Source organism: Epinephelus fuscoguttatus, linkage group LG15 (assembly GCF_011397635.1).
Source record: "Epinephelus fuscoguttatus linkage group LG15, E.fuscoguttatus.final_Chr_v1".
Taxonomy (NCBI): Eukaryota; Metazoa; Chordata; class Actinopteri; order Perciformes; family Serranidae; genus Epinephelus; species Epinephelus fuscoguttatus.
This window is the reverse complement of record NC_064766.1, coordinates 2231161-2256616: the sequence shown is the minus strand read 5'-3', so window position 1 is coordinate 2256616 and position 25456 is coordinate 2231161. Positions and strand designations below refer to the sequence as shown.

At 41.5% G+C, this 25456-nt stretch overlaps 1 protein-coding gene across 5 annotated transcripts in view; it reads right to left on the bottom strand.

Annotated features, from left to right (window-relative positions):
- LOC125902793 (cadherin-6-like) overlaps positions 1-25456 on the bottom strand; it is a 335431-nt gene that overhangs the window by 42545 nt on the left and 267430 nt on the right. For all 5 annotated transcript variants that reach the window (XM_049599398.1, XM_049599397.1, XM_049599399.1 and 2 more), the window contains 2 exons: positions 17736-17872; positions 15508-15629 (listed from right to left, as the gene is read on the bottom strand). In XM_049599398.1, the coding sequence (XP_049455355.1) occupies positions 15508-15629; positions 17736-17872 (259 nt within the window). The remainder of the gene's footprint in view (positions 1-15507; positions 15630-17735; positions 17873-25456) is intronic.

Here is a 25456-nt window from a genome sequence, read left to right as displayed (position 1 = left end):
CAGATATGGTGGGACTGTTTATGAAGCACTGCCAGCGCATGTCTTATTTCACATGAGAGGCCAATGCTGCTGTGTTACATGTCACGCCCGTCATGCCCATTTTGATTCCTCGATGCCAGCATGCTGTCTAAAATCACACACTGGAGCGGCATGATGCCACTGTTGTTTGGTCCAAATAAAAATGCAAAGGAGGCATAAAGGGACTTAGTAGTGGGTCTATAGATCCATCTCTGTGTAAAAAGGGCTAGAGGTTGATGAAAGCCGCAAACCACTGTTTGTCAAAATGAGTGTACAAAGAATCATTCATTGAACCAACATAGTGTGATTATTTTGAAAGAGACTGTATGCAAACTGTACATTTCCTGTAAAAACGGAAGTGCATTTTGAAAACAGACAATGCATGTAACAGGCTGAAGTTCACATAGCATCGCAGAATCCCAGAAACAACAACCAACGCAACCAGGGTACCTTGTGCATCTCAACTTGGAAAGTCCATGACCAAACGTTGATATGTGACGAGTTTGGAGTGAAAATGTGTTGCGGAGCAAGCAGCCAGAACATTTATGCCATAATGCTGCTTGACAGTTGTAATTGTAGAAAAAAATATGTCTAAATGAAAGTTTTATACAACCTGTCACCTTGATTCTAATTTCTGACACCTGTCTTCACCTAAATAGATAAATTACATTTACATTTATTTACTTATTTATACAGGAAAGGATTCAAAAGTAGTGATGTGTTGCTGTCTTGTGTTGTGACTTGGAAGTAGTTCAGTAAATGTGGGATTGGAGTTGTTGGGCTCTAGTTTCCCGGCGCAGAGCAGGGTGGCGCAGGGTGGCGAACCCCGCGCAGAGCTAGTTTCAAGCAGCACAACCTGAGGCGCGCTCAGTTTGGTAGTTTGGCAGACCGAGGTGCGCTGAGATGGGTGTGGTGGCGCTGCAGGGGGAGGTGTTGACAGATCCAGCTTGGCGCAGTGACAGTTTCGTGCCAAAAGGCTTCGCCGAAGGTGCGCTAAAAGCTCGCCAGCTGAAACCACATCTACTGTCAGTAAGCCAAAGTTTGGCTGACCAGCGGACAGTGCGCACACGTCACCAAAACCTCACAGGCAGGTTTCCAGAATATCAGGCACATTAACGATGCAATAAATACCCCAAAAACCACTATTCAATGGACCTCCCGGACCAAAACATCAGTTTCCTCCTGGGAGAAGTTTGGCTGTCTGACGCTGCTGCTCTCTTCTGCCATGGCGAATTGAGTAAACTCTCATTGCACCTTCGTGCAGCGCATTTAAGGGCGAGGAGAGGGGCTCATTTGATTGGTGTGATGTGTGTAAAACCCACTCCACGCCTTCTCTCCTCCCTCTTTCCGACTTGCGCTGGTAGGAGGGAAGGAGGAGGAGTAGCTGTGCCAGGGTGCACGGTGTGCCAAACTTACAAAATCCGCCTGGCCACACCCAGTTGGCGAAGCGCAAGTGTGCTGCGCCTCCCCCGCGCCCGGTCTGAGAAACTAGAGCCCGTTGTGTAGGATCTGAAAATAGAATTTAACGGCTAGATTATTTGTGTAGTTCTGAAAAGTCAGGGCTGTAGAATGGGAAAGTGTGATGCAGTGATGAGTCCAAAGAGGGAGGTTACCATGGATCTTGTAAGCTTTGTTGTATATTCTTGCTATGGGTTCAATGTTTTCCTTGGTGGTGAGGGACCCTATAGGGAGACAGTAGGATATTTGCGAGAGAGTGATTGCATGTAGGTATATGTTTGAAACAGCATATGGTCTGATCTTGAGATGTACAGTTTCTGGTTGAGCTCCTTTGTTAGGTTCTGAATGTGGTGTCGATAAGTGAGATGTGAGTCAAGATATACTGCAAGATATTTGTAGATTTCTGTGATGGTTAGTGTTTGATTTGAAAATGGAGTAGGGGCCAGACATAGATGCCGCAGATATTGTCTTTTTAGGGGAATGAAAATACATACATTTTGTTTGACATTGATAGTTAAATGATTATGTTGAAATGAGCTTAATTTATTCAACAGAATCTGATGATTCACTGTATCAAAGGCTTTGCTGAAGTCAACAAAAATGGCTCCAGTGACATGACCTTTGTTGAGTGAGTTTCGTATTTGTTCTGTGAATATCAGTAGAGCAGACATAGTTGATCGGGTGTAACGGAAACCATACTGGAAGTCTATGAGGAGGTTATTGCTCTCAAGGTGAGTGCTAAGCTGGTTGTAAAGGACTTTTTTCCAATGATTTTGATAATACAGGAAGAATGGATATTGGCTTGTAATTTGAAACCAGGGTTGGATCATCAGATTTAAAAATGGGTGATTTGAGAGAGCCTGACAGGGTGATTGATCAGATGGTGGAGAAGAGGCATAGGGTGTTGGCATGAGTCTTTAAGAAATCCATGTTTAAGCCATAAATATCACAAGCACGAGAGGTTTTCAAGGAGTTCAAAATATTAAACATTTCATGCTGTGTAACCTCAGAGAAGGAGAACTGGGGGGATGTAGAAGAAACAGGTGTGGTATGTTGTGGAGAATCAAAGTGAGATGCTAGTTCTTTAATAGACGTAACAAAATAATCACTGAAAGCACTTGCAATCTTTTCAGTGTCAGTAATAGAAATTTGAATGTTGTCGTTGCTTTTCATGTTCACCAGTGATAACTTTGAGGGTCTGCCATAGTGTTCTGGGTTTTGAAGCAGTTTGGATGATTTATGTTTTGAAGTAGGCAGCCTTGGCTTTGCGCAGTTCAGTACTGCATTTGTTTCTGATCTCTATAAATTGTGTTTTACTTTCTAAAGTTTTTGAGGATCGATATAAATTGAGGGAGAGAGTCTTCAATTTTAGTAGTTGCAGAATTTCATAATTTAACCATGGTAATTTGGACTGTTGGGATTGTATACTGTAAGCAGTGGTATATTTTTTGTGAGTGGATTCCACTTTGTGATAAAACTGATGCAGGATATGTTCTGGGTTTTTGGATGATAATTCATTGCTCCAATCAATGTCTCTCATTTCAGCATTAAATTTTGACAGTTTAGACTTTGATGTTTTTGAGATGAAGTGGCGAATGTGGCTTCCCGGGCCTTCAACAGTTTTTCTTACAGTATTACAGTGTGTGTATTACTCCTGCCATTGTGTATTTAGAGGGTTGATTAATGAACATAAGGTCAAGGACTGAACTGCGAGTGTCACTAATTCTGGAAGGCTCCTTGATTAATTGATGGAGACCAATCTTTATTGCAGTTGCTTTCGATGATTTTGATGAGCTGTCATTCCAGTCCTGGTTAAAATCACCCAGTAAAACCACCTCCTTTGTTTTGATTGATTCAATTAGATCAGTGAGCTGTGATAAGAAATCACTTGTACTGGTACTGGGGGGCTTATATGTAGGTGACAATGGCTGTGATTGCATGTTGATGTGTGAAATTTACCACCAGCTGCAACGACTCACTTTCAGTAATAATTTTTGTTACTGAGTGACCATATTTTTGATTGACATAGAAGGCAACTTCACCACCAGGTTTATCAGTGCGATATTTATATTAGAGAAGGTAACTCTTTATCAAGATTAAAGGATCAGGGATGCTAGAACTTAACCACGATTCCGAATTTGCCATTATGTATGCTTTTGATTGCCAAAGTATGATCTTAATTTCATCCAGTTTAGGTGCTAGACTTCAGGTGTTTAGATGGCAGATTTTGAAACCTTTTATTCTACCTAGGTGGGACTGGGCGGATGGGTTTTTTTCTGGAGCGGGTTAATTTGGTTATTTGTCTCTGTTGTGAAGTAGCCTCTCTCATACAGCACCAAACAACTGAGCCTAAATTAGCCACTGCTCACCTGCTTAACAAGCTAGACGCTAGCAAAAATCAATAATGGATATAACATGATGACCACCACACAACCAATGTCGGTAGATTTGTCATTGGTATAGCATGTGAAGCTATCATTATACTTTAGCTGAATATTTTGTATTGTGTAGGTTTACATTAGGCTACATAATTAACACTTGGAGTAATTTATTTGCTAAATGACAAACAGGCAATTCCCAATTGCCTGCAGAAAAAGTAGCCGTCTGCCTTGTTGTAATGTCACCAAGCAGTCTTATTCATACTGTTGGTCTCTTTTTACTTACTAATTGCAGCATAATGCCTAGAAAGGAAAGGCTAAGAAAAGAAAAAGAAAGGGGGCTACAGCAGGCAGCCCAGGGAAGCAGCTCTCTGCTCCTAGTGTCAATCTGCTCTCTTGGATAAAGCCATCTACCAGCAGCAAGGAGGATGAGGAGGCAGATGAACCTCCTCAACCCATTGATGAAGAAGAAGCAGTAATCTTGTATTTACCTTAATAGGCTATTATTAAAACTTTGACAATGACAAAAAAATTTGTCTGCAGAAGACAGCTATGTAGTACATACAACATGTGCCTGTAATGTTTTTTGTTTTTTTTTTTTAAATCTCACACTGCTATAATAAGGCAGCCGGTGGTTCCACATGCCGCACAAGGGGCCCTTATTTTTCACTGAGCAACTGCCCCCCAAAATGTCTGTGCATGCCACTGGAGATGGGCAATTCCAGAATAATTTGAATTGTCAACAAAACTAATGGCATTGGTACTGCAGACAGAGAGAAGCCATAAGTTACGACTAAGGGTTCTACTAAAGTGCCCAACTCCGCGACCCAGTGTTGGAATTGGACCGGAGATGAAGACCGACTTTTCAGTACCGTTAAGCAGGTCAAAGAGACGAACGAAGTCAGCTTTCGTAAGCTCAGATTGCTGACAGGCAGTGTCATTAGTGCCAGCGTGGACTATTATTTTCTTGACTGTCATCGGAAGTGAAGCCGGGAGACCAGGGAGTTTTCCAATGATGTCGGGGGTCGTGGTTCCAGGAAAGCAGCTTGTGACCGTGTTACCAAAGCAGATATTTGTAATTATGCAATCTCCATCTATCAACGTAGTAGGTAGGATGAGAGGAGGCGGAATGGCTGGGCGTGGTAAGTGCCATGGTGGAGCCCGTCTAGGTTGCGTTGATTTCCCAATGATGAAGCTGTGGCTGACGGGGAGCACCTCACAGTGGACACCTGCGGGCAGCCTGGCCTGAGCCAGGGCAGATATAGGAGGGGAAGAGGAAGAGGAACTGGTCAGAGGGGGAACTCGTTCATGTCCTGGATGTCCAAATAGTCCACAGGGGGCCGGGGGGAAGCAACCAGCGAGGCCGTAGGGCAGCCATCCAGGTCAGGTTGGACAGGGGAAGGTGGACAGCCTGGTTCACCCAAAACCTGAAATCTGTTCCCAAGGCAGAGTGGGTCCTGTGCTTGCAGCTGGGAGATGTGTCCACGTCCAGGTTTTCCACTCTTCACAAGGGTCCACAGTTCTTGGGCAGACAGTGTAAAGCAGACTTGGTTCCTGTGTTTCGCACAAGGCTGAGCCAACCTTCCTCCCCCAGAGTTGAGAGGCCAGCAGGGTAGATCGGCTCGTCTCCCGACCACGGGATAGTGTCCTGGATCAAGGCTGATGGGCCCGGGAAGCAGTATTGGCTGCCATGGCCTGGTTCTCCCAAGAGGGAGAGATTGGCCTGGGCTGTCTCCACTGCTGTCTTGGCGGACACAAGCCGCCTGTAGCGGCTGGGAGCCCCGATGCTTGACACAGCTGAAAGCAGAACTTAAAATACTTTAAAATCCAGGTAAGATGACTAAAATCCTTTATCCAGGAAAAAAGATGCAGTTAAGACAGGCCAGCGTTTAGTGAGCAACTCGTAAAAATGCAGCTAAAAACTGGACAAAAGCTGGATAAAAGTCAGTATCTGTCAGGGCTTCTTGTAGGAACACAGCAGACGCCACACATGCATATTTGCATTATTAAAATAGAAAAACACATTTTGACTAAAAGTTGAAAAAAAAAAGTCATGAATTTACATTGACTAAAATGTTTTGAGTTGCTGTTGACTGAAACTAGAATAAAACTAAAAAGAAAAAAAAAATAAAATGTGACTAAAACTAATAAACATCTTCACTGAGACTGGTGAGACTAAACCTAAACAGCTTTCAAAATTACCACTGTCAGATGCTTGTGTTTCTTGACTTCTTGTTACTGTGGTTGCTGTGTTTTCAAACCTCACCAATTAACTAGGTGAATGAAATGTTGTTATAACTAATAGAAATGATGATCACAACTATGAAAATAAGATTATTTGATTAATTTTGTTGCAGAAACACTCTAAAATGAAAACTGTTACAAACAGTGTTTATCTAATCAATGGCAGCACCATGCTCAGCAGCAGCCACAGCTACAGCAGGAAAGGGTTTTACAGCTAGTGCCTATTTATTGTCTTTAAAATGATGTTAGTGTTTCTTGTATGGGATTTGTAGAGTAATGTACTCATTCAATGAAGTGTTTATGCTCTGCCTTCAAGATGACTTTAAAAGATACCTGTTAAAGCACTGTAATCTGTACACTTACAGTCACACACTGGTTTATTATTTCATGTATTTTCATGACACACACACTCATTGAGCACGTAAGAACTGTGGTGGAAAGTACCTAGGATTCGATGTGCATTATTTTTTTAAAAATAGCATGAGGCTGAGCTCAAACATTTTGCTGGGAAAGTTAGGGGAATTCCAGCTTGGCCTAACATGGCCTGGAAATATGAGTTGGGCCCAGACTGCCCGGGAAAGCATTACACAGTTAAAACTGGCATAACTGGCGAAAAAGGGAAAAACCATGACACCATTATGTTCGGGCTCAAGTGGGTAGGATTAAAGAAAAAAAGTAGAGACTCAACAGAATCTTCACCAGCATAAAAGGGGATGCACAGAAAGAGAAACTTCAGTCCTGCTCCGGAGCTTGACTCATTGAGTTGTATGTGTTGTTGCCTGCGAGCACATTAAACTCAGTTGCACCTGATTCTACATGTCTCCAGTGATTCTTTGACCTCTGAGTATTTGAGTTTGAATTATGTAATAGACAGCTAAGTTAGTTTAAATCGTCTTATATCTTTCCTTAGCCTTTTTATTTGCAAAGATAAATGAAGAGAACATGCAGGACACTCAGTATTATATCACTCTGACTGTTGCTTGGTGTTGGTGGTGCTGGTGGCAGATTAAATCAGATGGCGCTAATTAATGTAAAGTCTGAGTAACTTGTTTGGTTAATGTGCTCTCTGAGAGACAGTGTCTGCACTTAGTCAAGACCACTGGCTAGAGAAGAAACACCAATATATAATAATGAGTTTACTGAACAACCAACAAAGTGATTCTTGTCTTCTCTGGTGAAACCATCTCACTTCCAGTTAAACCTTCATGCATATTAAGCCTGGCACAGTATCAGAATTTCACTACACAATTATTGTAGTTAACAATAACAATATTAGTATGATATCCACATAAAATTCTAAAATAAATAAATAGATATGGTATCAGTCCAACCTATTCTCATTCCCAGGTCATCAAATACTGACAAACTGTTAAACCCCTCAGCGTCTCATAGCGACATACAGGGCATACTTTAGCGTCTCTACAAGATGTACAGCTGAAACCAGTGTTGGGCTTGTTACTCTAAAAATGTGACTCTTTTGGAAAGTAATAACATTACTTAACTTATTACTCCCTGTCAACAGTAATTCGTTACACCACTTGTTATATTACTTTTCTATTACACCCCATTAAAGTGGTAATTGCGAATCTCACCAAACTTCAGATGTGTGCCTCTGTGTGAATGTCGGGGTAATCAAGTGTAGCTAAGGCTAGATTGCTTGCAAATGAGCTTCAGTTGCCTGTAACTGGTATTTTCTCAAAGATCTGCCTGAAAGATGGAGAGTCACTTGTGAAGCAACATTTTATCCACCACATATCCAGCTACAAGCTTGATTACTTCTTTGTAGCCTGCAGCTGCCTATGAGTAAAATCTAAAGGGTGCCTTTGGTGTGGATATCACAGTCCAAGAGGCGTGACAAAACATCAGTGTTTGATGCCCTCAGAATGAGAATGGACTGATCAGTAAAATTCATCTTTAGCTTTGTTTATTGTGCATTTTGTCTCTTTTTTTGCCAAATGAATTCACTCAAAATACACACATGTGGAGAGGTAGAGAGAGAGTCTGTAATCATAACTGTGCAAAATTGCACAAAAAGAGCAATTCACTGGCAAGGACCATGCCACAACAATATGTCATTTAAATGTTTATTGTAATTGAGGAGGTGTTGGTTGTTGAGGAATGGTGAATAAATGTAAGTACTGTTAACATGGTCTGGGAGGATGAACTGGAGATCGGGTGGAGGGAGACTCAGTGTGGGGGTTCCATCTCAGGCATTTTCCCACCTGAGCTGATTACAGGCCCCCACAAGAGTCAGAGTTAAAGTAAACTGAATTGAACGTGAGCTTCAAGGAGATCGTTGAGATTATTGCGGATGTAGGAGCGATATGCCTGTGATGACCAGCGGCCAAGGACCTGGATTGTTTGATCTGAGATGCCCAGTCTGGCAGCTGTGGATGCAGCGCCAATGCAGAAAGAATGGCTTGAGTAGTGTTCTAAGGATATGCCTGAAATGCAGAGGACTTCGTGAAAATGTTTCTGGAACCTTGTGAAGCGTTAGAGGGGTTTCTCAGCTGAGGAGCTAGTCGAATGTCATGGCTGAAAACTGTGGGACTGGTGTGGGGTGGAGATTTGATTTTGGGGCCAAGTGTCTGAATTTCTGCAATGAGAAACGAGAAAGGTCTGTTGTGGTAACCAGAAATGTGGGCTGCCCTGAGAATGAACAGGTGTTGAGCTGAGATTAATGTGAGTCTGCGCATGAACTGCATGATGGCTGGGGAACGAGATCGCCCTTTGTTAAGGATCTCTACAACTGCAGTGTTGTCAGAGTGTATTAGTATGGACTTCCTAGACCATTCATGCCCCCAAAGAATGGCACCTATGATGATCGGATATAGCTCATGAAGGATGAGGGAGAGTGGGACTTTGAGTCAAGGGCTTTGATCTCTGTGGGACAATGCGGAAGCGAACCATTTCACTTCATAGTAACCACCGAAACCTACGGAAGGAGCTGCGTCCATGTAAAATTGAATGTTCTTCGGTTGAGTCATGAAGTGGTCATAGAATAAAGAAATGCCATTCCAAGATGAAAGGAAATGTTGCCACAAACCGATTTCCATTTTGCATGCATCCTCCAAAATAACTTTATCATGGCTGCGGCTTTGGTTTAAAGATTGGACAGGAAAGATTTGGGTTGAGGAATTATCTGTCAAACAGAAGATAGTTTGACAGAAGCAGAGTGGTGCTTTATCTGTGGGCAAAGATGCCTGAAAGAAAATGGAGTCCAGGTTGATGCCTAGGAACTCCATGGAAGGGCTAGACCCTGGGGTTTTCTCTTTAGAGAGAGGGACACCAAGTTCTGAGAAAGCTTGTGTAAGAGTGGTGAGTCCGTGGTGAGGATGGTGGAGTGACAATGAGGAAACTGTCGAGAAGATGAAGAATGTAGGGGAGTCTGTGATTGTTGGTCAGGATCCAGCACAGGGCTTCTGAAAGTGAGTCCAAGATCTTGGGACTACTTCTGCAGCCGAAGGTAAGGCGCACAGAAAAGTAATAAGCTCCCTTCCAGCAAACCCCGAAAAGACGCCTGAAGTCTGGGTGAATCGGCAAGACTTTAAATGCGCTTGTGATGTCTGCTTTAGAAAGCCAGGCTCCGTGGCCTGCAGGGAGGGTGATGTATGAAGGTATTATTGGTGAAAAAGGTTTGAGCACCTGCAACAGTAGAATTTGTAGTTGTATACAGTGATTTGTATGTGTGTAAGTATGAGTTGTGTACTTGTACAGTGATTTCTATGTGTCAGTATGAGTTGTGTACTTGTAGAGTTTTTTTTTCTCTCTACAAATACAACACGACACTTACACATTCACAAATTCTTAATTACCGGTGCACAAATCATATTTTACAAGTCACAGATTAAAAAACTGACATGCTCACAGTATATTTGGTGCAAAACATATTTGTGCACCTGTATCAAACAATGTGAATTTGTGGACAAAATCTGAATATGTGCAAACCTGAATGTGAACTTGTACAAAAAATGTTCAATGTATGTAAAATAATTTCTCAGTAAATTATTTGTGTGCCTTTAAAACACAAATACAAATCGATAATTACAACTGCTCGAATCTTCCCCACGAGTCACAGATTCTGTTTCCTTCCCTATGAGTCACAGATTCTGTTTCCTTCCCCATGAGTCACAGATTCTGTTTCCCTCAACTACAAATCACAAATCACGCCTCCACTGAGATATTTGGTGAAAAACTATCTGTGCATTCAGTCTATGGAGAAAAAGGCGGGTGCCGATCTGAGATCGACTGATTCCACAACCAATCAGAGTAGAGGGGCTTTTGTCCCACAGCCAGTCAAAGGAGAGTGACTTTTGTCTGCATGGCGAAGGCCTGCCGGTGGTAGATTGTATTCAGAGATAGCGATTTTGTCAACATTCAAGGTAGGTTGTATTTTTAACCACATTAATAAATAAACTGCGACGCGAAGCTGAGAAATTTAGCGTCCTGTCACTTTTATTCTGTTTTGCTAACCCTCCTCCCTGCCGTGTGCATTTGTTTTCAATGACATTGTTGAGAAATCAATCCGTGGAGCGGTTGATTATCATACACATGTTACGATGTGTGTATTGTTGTAGTCTTATTTGTCATAAACTGTAACAAGAGATTACAGGGCACGTGTGTATAAAAATAATATAAAAATACCAGTTAATATCTATGCTTGAGAGATGATAATGTAGTAAATTGACAATTACTCGTATTCTCCTCTCTCTGTGTGTTGCTCTGAGGTTTGAGGTGGAGCTGCAGGGTTGGGTGGAGGTGTGTGGGGAGGTTTGTGCTGTTGAACGTAACTGTCGTGAAACAATCAGAAAATAACGTGTTATCGATCTGATTCGGCGGCTTTCTTACTGTCACCGCTCCCTCTCTTCATTCACTCTCTACTCTCTACCAGCGTCAGTGGATCCGGTGTTTCGGTCGTGTTAACTAGTGACTTTCTCACATTAGAAGATAATTTTTGCGTAACTTAGATATTAAACAGAGACGTGTATGTATTTAAAAATGATTAAACTACTAAAGGCTTATGAGAACACCTATGTGACCATATCAATCAATCAATCAATTTTATTTATAAAGCCCAATATCACAAATCACAATTTGCCTCACAGGGCTTTACAGCATACGACATCCCTCTGTCCTTATGACCCTCACAGTGGATAAGGAAAAACTCCCCAAAAAAACCCCTTTAACGGGGAAAAAAAACGGTAGAAACCTCAGGAAGAGCAACTGAGGAGGGATCCCTCTTCCAGGACGGACAGACGTGCAATAGATGTCGTACAGAACAGATCAGCATAATAAATTAACAGTAATCCATATGACACAGAGAGAGAGAGAGAGAGAGAGATGCAGGTAATGACAGTAGCTTACAACAACATTAATGAAAGTAATAATATTATAGTTATAGTTCTGGTTACTGCGGTACAATATGTTGAAAGTATGTATTAATACCTGGCAGTATACATGTGTGACAATAATCATATGTGTATAATAACAGAAGAAGTATGACTAATGACTAATGATGGCAGCAGCAGCAGGAGGCATCTGGCGGGACCACGGCAGCAGCACAACCACACGTCACGCTGTCCAGGCACCGCTGTGATATGAGTTAATCTGAGAGACAGTGGAGCACAAAGGCTCCGGAGAAGAAGCCGAGTTAGTGACATCCAGAATGGCCGGGTTAGCTAGATGCAGTAATAGGATACGAGAGAGACAGAGAGAGAGAGAAGGAGAGAAGGGGCCCGGTGTATTATAGAGGGGTCCTCCGGCAGACTAGGCCTAAGTCAGCCTAACTAGGGGCTGGTACAGGACAAGCCTGAGCCAGCCCTAACTATAAGCTTTATCAAAGAGGAAAGTCTTAAGTCTAGTCTTAAATGTGGAGACGGTGTCTGCCTCCCGGACCGTAACAGGAAGATGATTCCACAGGAGAGGAGCCTGATAGCTGAAGGCTCTGGCTCCTGATCTACTTTTGGAGACTTTAGGGACCATGAGTAACCCTGCGTTCTCAGAGCGCAGTGTTCTGGTGGGATAATATGGCACTATGAGCTCTCTAAGATATGATGGAGCTTGACCATTTAGAGCTTTATAAGTTAACAGTAGGATTTTAAATTCAATTCTGGATTTTACAGGGAGCCAGTGCAGAGAAGCTAAAACAGGAGAAATATGATCGCGTTTATTAGTTCCTGTTAGTACACGTGCTGCTGCATTCTGAATTAGCTGGAGAGTTTTTAAGGACTTACTAGAGCTACCTGATAATAGAGAGTTACAGTAATCCAGCCTTGAGGTAACAAAAGCGTGGACCAATTTTTCTGCATCTTTTCGGGTCAGGATAGGCCTAATTTTCGCAATATTACGCAGATGAAAAAATGCAGTCCGTGAGGTTTGCTTTAAATGAGAATTAAAAGACAAATCTTGATCAAATATTACTCCAAGGTTTCTTACGGTAGTGGCAGGGGCCAGAGCAATGCCATCTAGAGAAACTACGTCATCAGATAAAGAGTCTCCGAGTTGTTTGGGGCCAAGAACAATAACTTCAGTTTTGTCTGAATTTAACATCAGGAAATTGGTGCTCATCCAAGTTTTTATGTCTTTAAGGCAGTTATGGAGTTTAGTTAATTGATTACTTTCTTCTGGCTTCATTGATAAATACAACTGAATATCATCCGCATAACAATGGAAATTTATAGAGTGATTTCTAATGATGTTACCTAACGGAAGCATATATAGAGTAAACAGGATTGGTCCGAGCACAGAACCTTGCGGAACTCCAAAACAAACTTTAGTACGTAAGGATGGTTCATTGCGAACGTCAACAAATTGAAAACGATCAGATAAATAAGATTTAAACCAGCTTAGTGCTGAACCTTTTAAGCCAATTAAGTGATCCAGTCTCTGCAGTAGAATTTGATGGTCAATTGTGTCAAACGCCGCACTAAGATCTAATAAAACAAGTACAGAGACAAGTCCTTTGTCCGAAGCAATCAGAAGGTCATTTGTAATTTTAACTAGAGCTGTCTCAGTGCTATGATGCACTCTAAATCCTGACTGAAATTCCTCAAATAAATTATTATCCTGGAGAAAATCACACAGCTGGTCTGCGACTACTTTCTCAAGGATCTTTGACATAAAGGGAAGATTAGATATTGGTCTATAATTGGCTAACACCTCTGGATCCAGGGTGGGCTTTTTTTAGTAGAGGTTTAATTACAGCTATCTTAAAAGACTGTGGTACATAGCCTGTTAATAAGGATATATTGATCATATCTAATATATGAGTGTTAACTAAAGGAAAGACCTCCTTAAGTAGCCTAGTTGGGATGGGGTCTAAGAGACACGTTGATGATTTGGATGAAGAAATCACTGCAGTCAATTCTTGAAGAGAAATTGGGTAGAAGCAATCTAAATATATATTAGATTTTACAGCTGTGTTTGAGGTTAGATAGGTACTATCTGAGGGCAGGAGGTCATGAATTTTGCCTCTAATAGTTAGAATTTTGTCATTAAAAAAGCTCATAAAATCATTACTGCTAAGGGCTAAGGGAATACAAGGCTCAATAGAGCTTTGACTCTCAGTCAGCCTGGCTACAGTGCTGAAAAGAAACCTGGGGTTGTTCTTATTGTCTTCTATTAGAGCTGAGTAATAGTTTGCTCTGGCATTGCGGAGGCCCCTCTTATAAGTTTTGAGACTGTCTGTCCAGATTAAACGAGATTCTTCCAGTTTGGTTAATCGCCAATTCCTTTCAAATTTTCGCGATATTTGTTCTAACTTACGGGTTTGACAGTTATATATAACCATATAACACGGTCACCACTTAAACCGAAACACCGGCTCTGTGTCTACCTGTGTAGCCGCTTACTGACGGAGCAACTCTGTCCCCCGTTCAGTGTCCAGACCTTTTATATAAATAAATAAAGTAGCAACCGGAGAGAAATGACAGTAAACTGCAACAGAGGCTAATAATAATGGTATAATGTTTGCCTCTGTCTCAGAGGGCGGAATTGAGTCTCTGTGTTCATCAGAGACAGAGACACAGGAGGATTACATAGAATGTGGGCCACCACAGTCTATATAAGTAATGGGAAACATTGATAATTCATTTATTTTTAGGGGTGCTGGAACACCCCTAAAATTGATCTAACAACGCCCCTGTGCACACGGCAGGGAGGAGGGTTAGCAAAACAGAGTAAAAGTGACAGGACGCTAAATTTCTCAGCTTTGCGTCGCAGTTTATTTATTAATATGGTTAAAAATACAACCTACCTTGAATGAATGGATGAATGAATTGAAAATCACTGTTTCTGCTGCTGTTTGTTTAAATCCAATCCACCACCGGTGGGAACTCTTCTACTTCTCACTCCGCAATGTAGCCAAAAGCCCCCCTCATTTGATTGGCTGTGGGACAAAAGCCCCTCTCCTCTGATTGGCTGTGGAATCAGTCAATCTCCGATCAGCACCCACCTTTTTCTCCATAGACTGAATGCACAGATAGTTTTTCACCAAATAAGTTTAAGTTTATTTACTTTATTAATCCCCCTGAGGAGAGATTCAATGTTTTCACTCTTGCTTGTCAATTACACACAGGTCCGAAAGACACACACATGCACAAACAGGACCTATACATGCACAAAGTGGAGAGATGTCAGAGTGAGGGGGCTGCCCTTGGTGAGGTGCCCCGAGCAGTTGGGGGGTTCGGTGCCTTGCTCAAGGGCACCTCAGCAGTGCCCAGGAGGTGAACTGGCACCTCTCCAGGCACCAGTCCATGCTCCATACCTTGGTCCAGACGGGGATTTGAACAGACGACCCTCCGGTTCCCAGCCCAAGTCCCTATGGACTTGCACATTGGTAGTAAGAGGCTCTAGCCTTGGACCAAGACTTAACCACAAATGTGCAATACACCTCCCAACCGCTATAGAGGCGCTGTGGCGCAGTAGAAAGCCGGTGTACTCATTCATCGCAGGACGAAGAAGGGGTGAAGAAAATTTCAAGACATCCCGAGATAAAATGCATGTTTATTGAGCAATAACGGATATACAAACACACGGCAAGCCCCGTACACCTTCCTAACATCTGTGCCTACGAGGTGAGTACATTACATGTTTGATTTGAACGTTTATGGAGACGTGAATCGGTCTAGACCAGGAACCCCCAAACGAAAAACGGGGTTCGTTTTCAAGACGTTCATGCAATGAACCCATTGCTACCCAGCCCCCAGCTTGACTGTTCAGACAGCCAAACCTGATGCTGCTCAATATGGATTAAGTTTGGTTGTTTAATTGTCGGAGGGACAATGTATACTGTCCCCCAGTACATAGTGACTTGATTAAAAAAATCATCACTCTTCCTGCCATTCTGTTTGAACTACACAGTAACATATATCTGCTTCCAAAGAAAAGTGAAGTGATGAAGCTATAGTACCTGACCAGCCTTAGTCTTCTCACAGACAAAGGTTTCATACACTGTGGCGAAGGTAGGAGCATTGTCATTGATGTCCAGCAGGCGGATGTAGACGGGAACATGGCTGCTTTGATGGGGATTATCTGAAAGGCAAACACAGGAAAACTGAATACCCTGCTCCTCTTTCACACACTTCCACACCTACACACAAACTATCTTTCTCAATCAATCTACTGCCAGCTACCACTGAGCAGCTCACTGCCTGGCTTAAGGGCACCGTGTCATTAGCAGATGGAAGAGAAGTTAGTCATTGTGTTAGTCACCCACTTTCGTTAGCTACATTTACCCCTCTTCCCTCCTGTGTCTTTACCTTCTGAGCTCACACACAGACAAAAAAGATTAAATATGGAAACATGAAAAAAAAAAAAAGTTTTCAAGGTGTTAAAAAAAGCCATATTTTTAGAGCCTGTGTCCAAGCAGTTGGTATCTACAATCATTTAATTTTCACAGCATGACTCAGTTCAAGCCAGGAAACCAATCAGGCTTCCATTTCACACTTGTGGCTCAGTCAAACTGTTTGTGGAAGCTGGTGTTATTTGATGATAATAAAACCTGAAATCAGGAAAATAAATTATTAATTCAATAAAAAGTAAATAAAACAATATTTTCAAGGCTTCTGTTTTGATTACCAGAAAATCATCAGTGTCCAACGGAGAGTCGGCACTCAGCTGCTCAGTGTGACCAAAAACTACACAGCTTATTCTCTTTCAGCAAATTCACAAATATAAAATGGAACTGATGCCTTACTGCTTCATGTTTTGTTAATGTCATTTAACTACAATATTACTGTTTCTTCTTTTTTTCACATTAGCTTTACACTGGCTGTAGTGTAAAGCTTGAATGACAGTTGTGTATGCAGCCTTATAGTCTCATCAGAGACACAGGGAGCTGCATGGTGGGCAGAGTTATTCCAGAGTTATCCCTTTTTCACTGCCATTTCAAGGCGGGAATATTGCGCAGTCTCTATAAGGTACGATCACAGAGTGGGGGGACAGAGTGGCCTTTAGGCTGACATGGGAGGTAGTAACAGCGCTTAAATGGTGTCTGTAAAAACAGGATGGCCAACAGGCCAAGTAAGTTCAGGAGCTCCTTACCCTCTAGGCGGAGGGCGAGTTCAGCTGCCATATAACAGAAATGATAAATGATATTGTCATGCTAATGCCGTTCTTATTGTTAATAAAGTGCTGCTCATGCGTGTGTTTTCTGTCACACTAGAGGCCAACACTGTGGTGTTACATGTCACACCCATTACACCTCTGTATTAAGAGACCTGGATACAGCATTGGTGGTGGGGACCTGTTCATTCCTATGAAAGTTGCTCTGTGGCGCATGAAGCCAAAAAAGTTATGTTTTTGCAGTATGAAATAACCCAGATGATTGACACTGCTTCTGCATCATTGGGCCCATAGAGACTTACCGCGGCTGAACAGGGTTGAGTGTGGCTAAATGCCACCGAGTGACTAACTTCCACCAGCCAAACGAATGACTTCCGGTTTAGTGCTCCCCCATCTTAAATGGGGTTCAAATAATTTAATCTTGTGGCTCTTTTGACTTTCCAAATGTTATCAGCTCCAATAGATGAAATCTTGATAGTGGAATGACTCTTTTCGTGGGGGTTGTGATGCTCAAAAAATGTCTCCACTGACTTACAGAGTTCGAATCAGCATAACAGGTCCTCTTTAAGTAATACATGCTGTTGTGAATGAGAATCACGATAAAAGTCTTAGTGCTTGCTGTGTTAGTTAATTTCTTTTGTCATAAGGTTTTAAGACAAGCTTTCACCCTAGAAGAAGAAGTGAGATGTTTCTGCTCCTCATATCACTTAGAAAGGGACATTTGTAAAACTCGACAGACAGTGTCTTTCTCTAACAGTGTCTCTGCTATTCAGACAATATTAATAATGGATGCAAATAATAACTATTTCTTCTGTGGAAAGTACAGTCAAAACTGTTTATGTTTAGGTCTGTGAATTGCTGTTAAGATTTTTAAAATGTCATTTTTAGTTGCTCTAAGTAGCACAAATGACACTCCAGTAGAGCTGGTGGAGACCGATATCTCAGAACTATCTGTACAATAACAGTGACTGATACGTTGTGGTACCAGACTTTCTGTCTGGCTCCATACATTTATATTCTACATCAATACATCATATCATCTCTGCAGATAGTCCTGGCTCCTGCTGGACTTACTGAACTCTGTGGCGATGACTGAAATATTATGCCAGGCAGTCTCCTCTCTGTCCAGGCTTTTCTGCAGGAACACAGATCCGTTCCCTGGATGGACGTTGAATAGGCGGTCCATGTCAGTGCGACGGTCGATAGAGTACCTATAACAAGCCAGTAAGTGAGAGGGTGAGAAGGGCTAAGTTAAGCCAGTGGTTGTGATGAACTATAGTAACCTTTGTATCTGTGCAGACCTACCTGGGAGTCACCACAGTGGGCAGAATAATTGATTTTGCTCAATCTGGAAGTGGTGCACTGTGGAGTTAAAGAGATAGTTTGACATTTTGGCAAATTCACCTATTGCCGTAATCCCTATAGTCATATGAGTAGGTACATTACCATTAATTGTCAGTGCGTGCTGTTCTGAGATCGGTGGGGCAGAGCTGCCTGCTTAAATGGAGGTGAACAGTACAGGTCCCTCTCTCCCTCAAAACTAATCAAATACACCATCAAATGACTCCAAAACGCTCTTGTGGACAACTTGTAGCTTACACATTCACCACGCTATGAAATAATAATGTAATATTACGAGACAGAGTTGTTTTGAAGCCAAATGTAGAGCTGGAACTACATTCCAGACATACAGTACTTGCTGGGCGGAGTGATTTCAAACAGCGTATGTTTAGTGCAGTTACTCCCGTCATCAAAACAACAAGTTTGTTGAGAAGAAGCCAGAATATACAGAGGAAGAGTTACAGGTTTTGGAAGAAGAGAGCAAGAAGAGAGGTTGAGGCTGCTGAGCAACCAGGGGCTGAGGGGAGACCCAGAACCGGTGGTGTAAATGTGGGGCTTACTGGTCACTTTATTAGGTACACCTGTGCAATATAAATATAGAGTATGCTCAAAATAATCAGCAGAACATGGGGAGAACATGCTAATTCCACACTCATAAATCACCACAACTCCTGAGGGAACAACAACATAAAATGTTCCCTAGCAGTCTGTTTATTCCCAACAATGAGAAGTAATGCCAGTCACTTCACTATATGCTCTGAGCAAGCACTTATCCATAATATAACCACAACAACATTTGCATTTTAGCCTTATTTACCATGCTTCGGTTGTAGGCTAATGTTACTCAACATGGAGGTAACGTTACAGCAGAGAGATTGCGGAGCAAAATACACAACAATCACTCACCACGTCTGCTCGTTTTGTGATGCCAACAGATGGTGTGACAGTATCTTTCAAGAAAAGCGTTTGAACCATTCCTGAGCTTCTGCGCTCCATCCTGTCACTGTAACGTTAGTCCTCTGGTAAAAAATAGTTGGCGTAAACAAACATTTTCCGGACCGTTTCCACAGGCGTGTGGGGGTCTATGTCCAGCACAAATGGCCATTGTTTTATCCTGTCCATATTACTGGTTGGAACTACGTGAAACTTCACTTTGCTCCATGTCTTCGGCTTGTTACTGCAACCTTTTACAATGCATGTGTAAACCTTGATTTACAAAAACACTTGTAAACTTTCCTCAGACCTTCTGGTGTGTCCAGCTGACGATACCGCAAATGGCTACAAGCAGTAGCACTGTCTCAGCTGCGCACTGTGTCACTCTGCCCAGTGGTTTACTCAAGAAAGTAGTTCCGAGTATTTGCTTCATGTGTCGTCATGTTACTTAATTATACATTATTATTTCATAGCGTGGGGAATGCGCAAGCCATGTGTTTTCCACTAGAGCGTTTTGGAGTCATTTGATGGTGTATTTGATTAGTTTTGAGGAAGAGAGAGACCTGTAGCGTTCACCTCTATTTCAGCGGCCAGCTCTGCCCCACCGATCTCAGAACAGCATGCACTGACAATTAAAGGTAATGTACCTACTCATATGACTATAGGGATTACGGCAATAGGCGAATTTGCGAGACGGGTATGGCTGCATGGAGGAATTTGCCAAAATGTTGAACTATCCCTTTAAGTCTTTAAAGCTGTGGAAGGTACAATGGGAACTCATAAACTTTCCATTTCTCTGGGCCTGAACTGGTGTATGGTGGACTCTGTGGCGTAAAATGTGCTAGGTTTGTGATTGCCAAATTACAGTGCATCAAAATGTTTGACTGTAAAAAAAAAAACATATTTGTTACAGAAATATTTTTATAGAGGTCTTGTGAGCTTGTGAGTGTAAATAAAAGATATTGTTTGCCATAATAAGATGCAATTAAGTGTCTTAATTAACAAACATTTTCTCTGAAACCAGAATCTGGCACTGAAAACACATTATATTCATAAGGTCACAGTTACAGGAATAGTTTAACATTTTAAGGAATTATCTTTTTTTCCCAGATTGAGATGAAAGATAGCTATCAGCCTCATGTTGGTGTGTTAACTACAGAGTTGAAGTTTAAAAATATGCATACCAACAGAAATGTAAAAAAACAATTTTTGGTTTAAACCTCTAACCCTAATGGAATGTTTTTATTGTCCAAAAAGTGGAATTACCACCAGTGTTGTCGTACAGTTAACATCCATTACTATGAAAACATGGATGCTTCACACACATCTTCCCCCCAACAGCACAGAAGATCTATACAATCAGCAAAGTTTCGAGGTGGGCACCCAAGATGTATGTCACCAAATCAGTATTTGACTAAATGTCTCCCCTTCTATTCCTGAGATATGATGTTGAATAATGGCAAGAAATTAGTTTTTGCAGAACATTATGATGTCACAGTGAAGTTGAACTTAGACCTTTTTGCATCTGACACTGCCAAGTACTGCCACAGACTGTCCAGGGGATCACTGCCCGATGATCCCCGATGACAGTGGTTCCCAACCTTTTTCTTGAGGGACCCATATTTTTTATCATTGTAGACTTTGGTGCCCTCCCCCACCCCACCCCCTTACACACATTACACATGCCCATAACCTTACATTTTTATATGTATCATACCATTCATATTTTTAAAAATTTCTATACTAATTTTTTTTTTTTTTTTAAATAAATGAATAAGCCTTTAATATAACCCTTAAATTTGTTTTGTTTCTGTTTTTTCTGACACATAACACATTAAAATTATTATACCCCTTAAAATCAAGAGGGCTTTGCAACTCCCTGTGGCTCTTTGGCGCACCCTCAAGGGGGTCGCGCCCCCCCAGTTGGGAACCACTGCCCAAGGACACCATCCGCTGACTCATCAGGAGCATGCCCAGACATTGTTGGGAGTGCAGACACGCGAGGGCCATACACACTACTGACTCATATTATGAGTTGTTGTGATAAAATTCATGCAAGTTGGATCAGCCTGTGATTTCAATTTTTTACTTTGACTTTCAGTGTGATTTTGAATCCAGCCCTCAGTGGGTTGATAATTTTGGTTTGACCATTGTTACATCATCTTGTTCTCAACAAATTATACATTGTGCACAAGCAAAGATTTTCAACTTGAATAATTCAGTCATCAAGATCTGATGTGTGTTTAAGTGTTAAGTCTCTTATTTTTTTTGATAAGTGTATATACTCTGAAGTGAATACTAAACCATAGAATTGATGCACAGGCTTTGATCTGCAAGGCTGTTCAGAAAAAAACAGACTTTGTACACCGGCCGACCTTGATATGCTAACAACTGGAATCACACAATTGTGCTGCTGCATTCTGTCCTCTCCTCCTATTCAGTCTAACAGCCTGTTCAAAACAGCGCAGCTACTTGAAAATCTCTTCCCACTGTCTGTGGACTGCTCACAGAGCATTCTCTATTTTTGAACTAGTTGCTGAACGAAGCTATTCACAGCTTCACAGCACTCCATAGATAATAGAACTGAGATGCCTTTGCTTCTGTCTTTTTCTCCTGCCTGTCAAAGTGGAGGCAAAGTGCTCTGTGAACAGGAACTGCACATTGTTCTGTATGTGAATAACTTCAGTGTCTGGATCAAGGCTGGTTTCACTATTGACTCCAAAATACAACATCAAACTGCTATCAGCTGTTAATTATGTACCACTCAATCTTAATTATTGTTTTCTATAAAGAGATATATAAATCTAAAAGAAAACATTCTTACAGTACATCCAGGATCATAATTAACAAGCACTCAGCAGTAATAATAGTTCAGTGACGCAATGTGTATTGATGATACAGTCACACACACAGAGGCACAAACACAGGAATAATTGGAATTCTGTGTGTGTGTGTGTGTGTGTGTGTGTGTGTGTGTGTGTGTGTGTGCGCGCACATGTGTGTGTGTGTGTGTGTGCGCGCACATGTGGGTGGGTGTGTGTGCCCCTCATGACACATCATTTTAAGAGCACTCCATGGTTCCATGCTTGTTTTAATTGGAACACGTTCCTCATCAGTTGCCTGCTTTAAATGTAGAGAAATAAGGGCTCAGTTCCAGTCTCCAGCTGTGCTCCGTCCTGCCTGCCACTGCTGTCATCCAGCCATCTATACAGCATGATTATTTCTTTTTAGCTTATCCTCGACTTCTCTGTGTTTACACTGCCCCATTTTCAATTCATTGTCAGTTTATATCAAATCCTTTGTGATGTACTATTCCTCTTTCTGGCAGTGACTCAAAGTGCCCTCCAAGATCTGGAAAACTTCAATACCTGCTGTAATGATAAAATCACCCTTGGCATCTTATTTTGTAAACATCAAAAATTTCCATAATGTATTGATGTCGTTTGAGTAATGGTCAATTACTAACAGCAGAGCAACAGAGCTCAAACTGTCCTAATGGCAAGCATCAGTATTGGGCAGGACTACAGTAAGCAGTGGGGTTGAGATACAGCCTGTAGGTGCAGGGTTCTGTTGTGTGTGTAGTCAGCAGTTTTCACACATTGCTGTGGAGTCCACAGACAGCTCCATCTATAATCTCAACAGTGATCACTATACCACCTATCCTTTAACCTACTTCTTATTTCTCCTCTGTTTCCCTTCTTTTCACACTCTTATCAGAGCTCCTTATGAGCCATTTGGGAATCCAGGGCCAATTAAAGTCAGTTTTCATCCAGCTTCAATGTAGTTTTGCTGAGATTTTTTAAAACAGCAGGACAGCAAGTAAAGATATGCAAATTTTCAAATGTATTAGCCCTGCAATGCAGAAACAGGTTCCTGTTTTCAGTCTGATATACAGTAAGGGATGACTGCTTTAAATTGAAATATATCAAAATAATGTCTAACTTATTTGTGAATGTATTGTCAATAGTTTTTCTCAACTGAATTGCTATCCTGAAGCTATCCAGACAGAGCGTAGGGTACAAACTTGTGTTTGTACTGTAGCTTACAAACCCTGGACAAATCACAATATTTTTTAGCAGCAGTATTGAAGAATGAGGACCAATTAGTGTCTAAACTGACCAAAGCTATCACTTTCTCCTATGTTTTGAAGCTGTTAAATGTGCTACAGCTGACTAGCTAAGTGATCTGGCGTGCAAAGTCATGTTAGCTTTTCCCCTGTGAAACTTTGTTTGGCGTCTTGTTAAGCAAGCTAAGGTGCAGAACATGACATGCCATTATTTGAAGATATGAAGGACAGGGGAGCAGCACCAAATGCTTGGCCCCATGCTGAAACAGTGTCTGTGGGCCCCCCGCCCTTCCACTCTTGCCCCATGTCTCTCTCATGCAGTTTTAACTTTTTTAAATCATATTTTGCAAAGTCTGTTTACTTTCAGGGGCAGCACAGTGGTGTGGTGGTTAGCACTCTCGCCTCACAGCAAGAGGGTTGCTGGTTCGATCCCAGACAGGGGATCTATGTGTCAGCCCTGCGATAGTCTGGCGACCTGTCCAGGGTGTACCCTGCCTCTTGCCCAACGTAGCTGGGATAGGCTCCAGCCCCCCCGCGACCCTCAAGAGGATGAAGCGGTTAGAAGATGAATGAATGTTTACTTTCAGTCCCTTTGCTATCTTTCTTTTCTTTTTTGGAACCCTGATTTGCCTTTCTTGGGGAAAGACATGACAGTTTACATTGGTGCCCCAGCAGCATAAGCAGTCATTCACTCGCCCTAGCTGTGTTTAGAGACAGATCCCATACCCCTGCACCACCAAAATTAGCGTGTGTACAAAAGTTTTTTTAAACACAGTTAAACAACTAAAAATTGGCTCCTTTCCCATTGCCAGTAGTCCAGAGCTGTCTACAGGGCTCTGCTGCAGACGAGTATGATTTTCTGTTTTTTAGGGGCCAGGCAGCCTAAGCTGCCAGGACCCTATTGTTTTGCTGCATATTCCTCTTCTTCTTCCGAGGAAATCATACTTCCCATGCGCGAAAAATCACCAAACTTTGCACAAAGGTCCAGTCCCATGCCAGATTGCCTCAGCTGCAAAAACAGGCCAATAGTCCTGATGGTGGCGCTACAGCAAGCCTCTAAAGTTCAAAATTTTGAAAATTCACAACAAATCAACCATATGTGCTACAGATTTGGAACTTTCACCAAATGTAGCCCCAATACTGAAAAAACTTTTGTACATTTAAACCTATTGCAAATTATGAAGTCCATCACTCTGTTTTTTTCAAAAACTGTAAAACTTATTAAACCTACCTCTTCCCACAATTTTTGCTCAATTGACACCAAACTTGCTACAGAGCATCTTCAGACTGTCCTTCACAAACAATCCACACAGATTTTTGATTTATCGAAAACTGAGCCTACAGTGCATCAAATGTAAACGGTATTGTAAACATATACTTGCAAATTCTTGCTAAATACATTTTCAATGTTCATTAAAAAAATGACAAAATTTTGGAGTCATGGTAGATGATGTTTGGAAAATATCAGAATTTTATCTCAAAAACTGAATTTTTTACAGCATTTTGAATTTCACTCTCATGCGAACAACTGGAGTCAGTGCAAAAATGGCATTTTTAAACATCAGTTTTTCACTTATGGAGCCAATAAATCATTGTTAAAAAAAAAAATTACCAACATCTCCATGCTGTCTAGATGCAATTTGTGTATTTTCGGATTTTTTTCTTAATAACTGAATTGCGAACAACTGGAGTCAGTGCAAAAATGGCATTTTTAAACATCAGTTTTTCACTTATGGAGCCAATAAATCATTGTTAAAAAAAAAAAAATTACCAACATCTCCATGCTGTCTAGATGCAATTTGTGTATTTTCGGATTTTTTTCTTAATAACTGAATTTTTGACAGCCGTTTGAAATCTGCCTTTTCACATTAAAAATTTGCTTTTCCATGGCAAGGAATGGCTACTGTCTGGCACCCTGATGCTTGGCTTAGTCAACATGAACTGTCACTTGCCAATTAGCTCAGTGAGATAGAACACAGCCCTCAGTCTCAGAAGTTGTGAGTTCAAGCCTCAGCTAAGGCAGAACGGACATTCTAATGCTCAGACATCATGCTATGTGGATTAGAGACTGGCTAAGGTTAAAATAATTATGATCTAGGCAGTTTTGCGGAGAGACAAATACTCTTTATCAACACTTTTCCCTGTTATCCCTTGTCTCTTTTCCCTGTTTATTTTTGCTTAGCTATCAATCAATCCAATCCAATAGCTACTTTTACATTTTAAAAAATGTTTTCATCTTTGTCACCATGGATAATGTTTAGCTTTATGCTAGATCAGGCCAGTTTGTTCATAACTGCTAGCAGTTAATGTTATTCTTTCAATCTTGTTCTTGAGTTTTTTCTTTCCTTTGTATATTATGAGTCTGATCACTTCAGCCACTCATCCACAATTTGAAGGGCATGCCATAATTTTATCATGTAACTTCTATGTTGTGATATGCTTGGTTTTAGTGTGT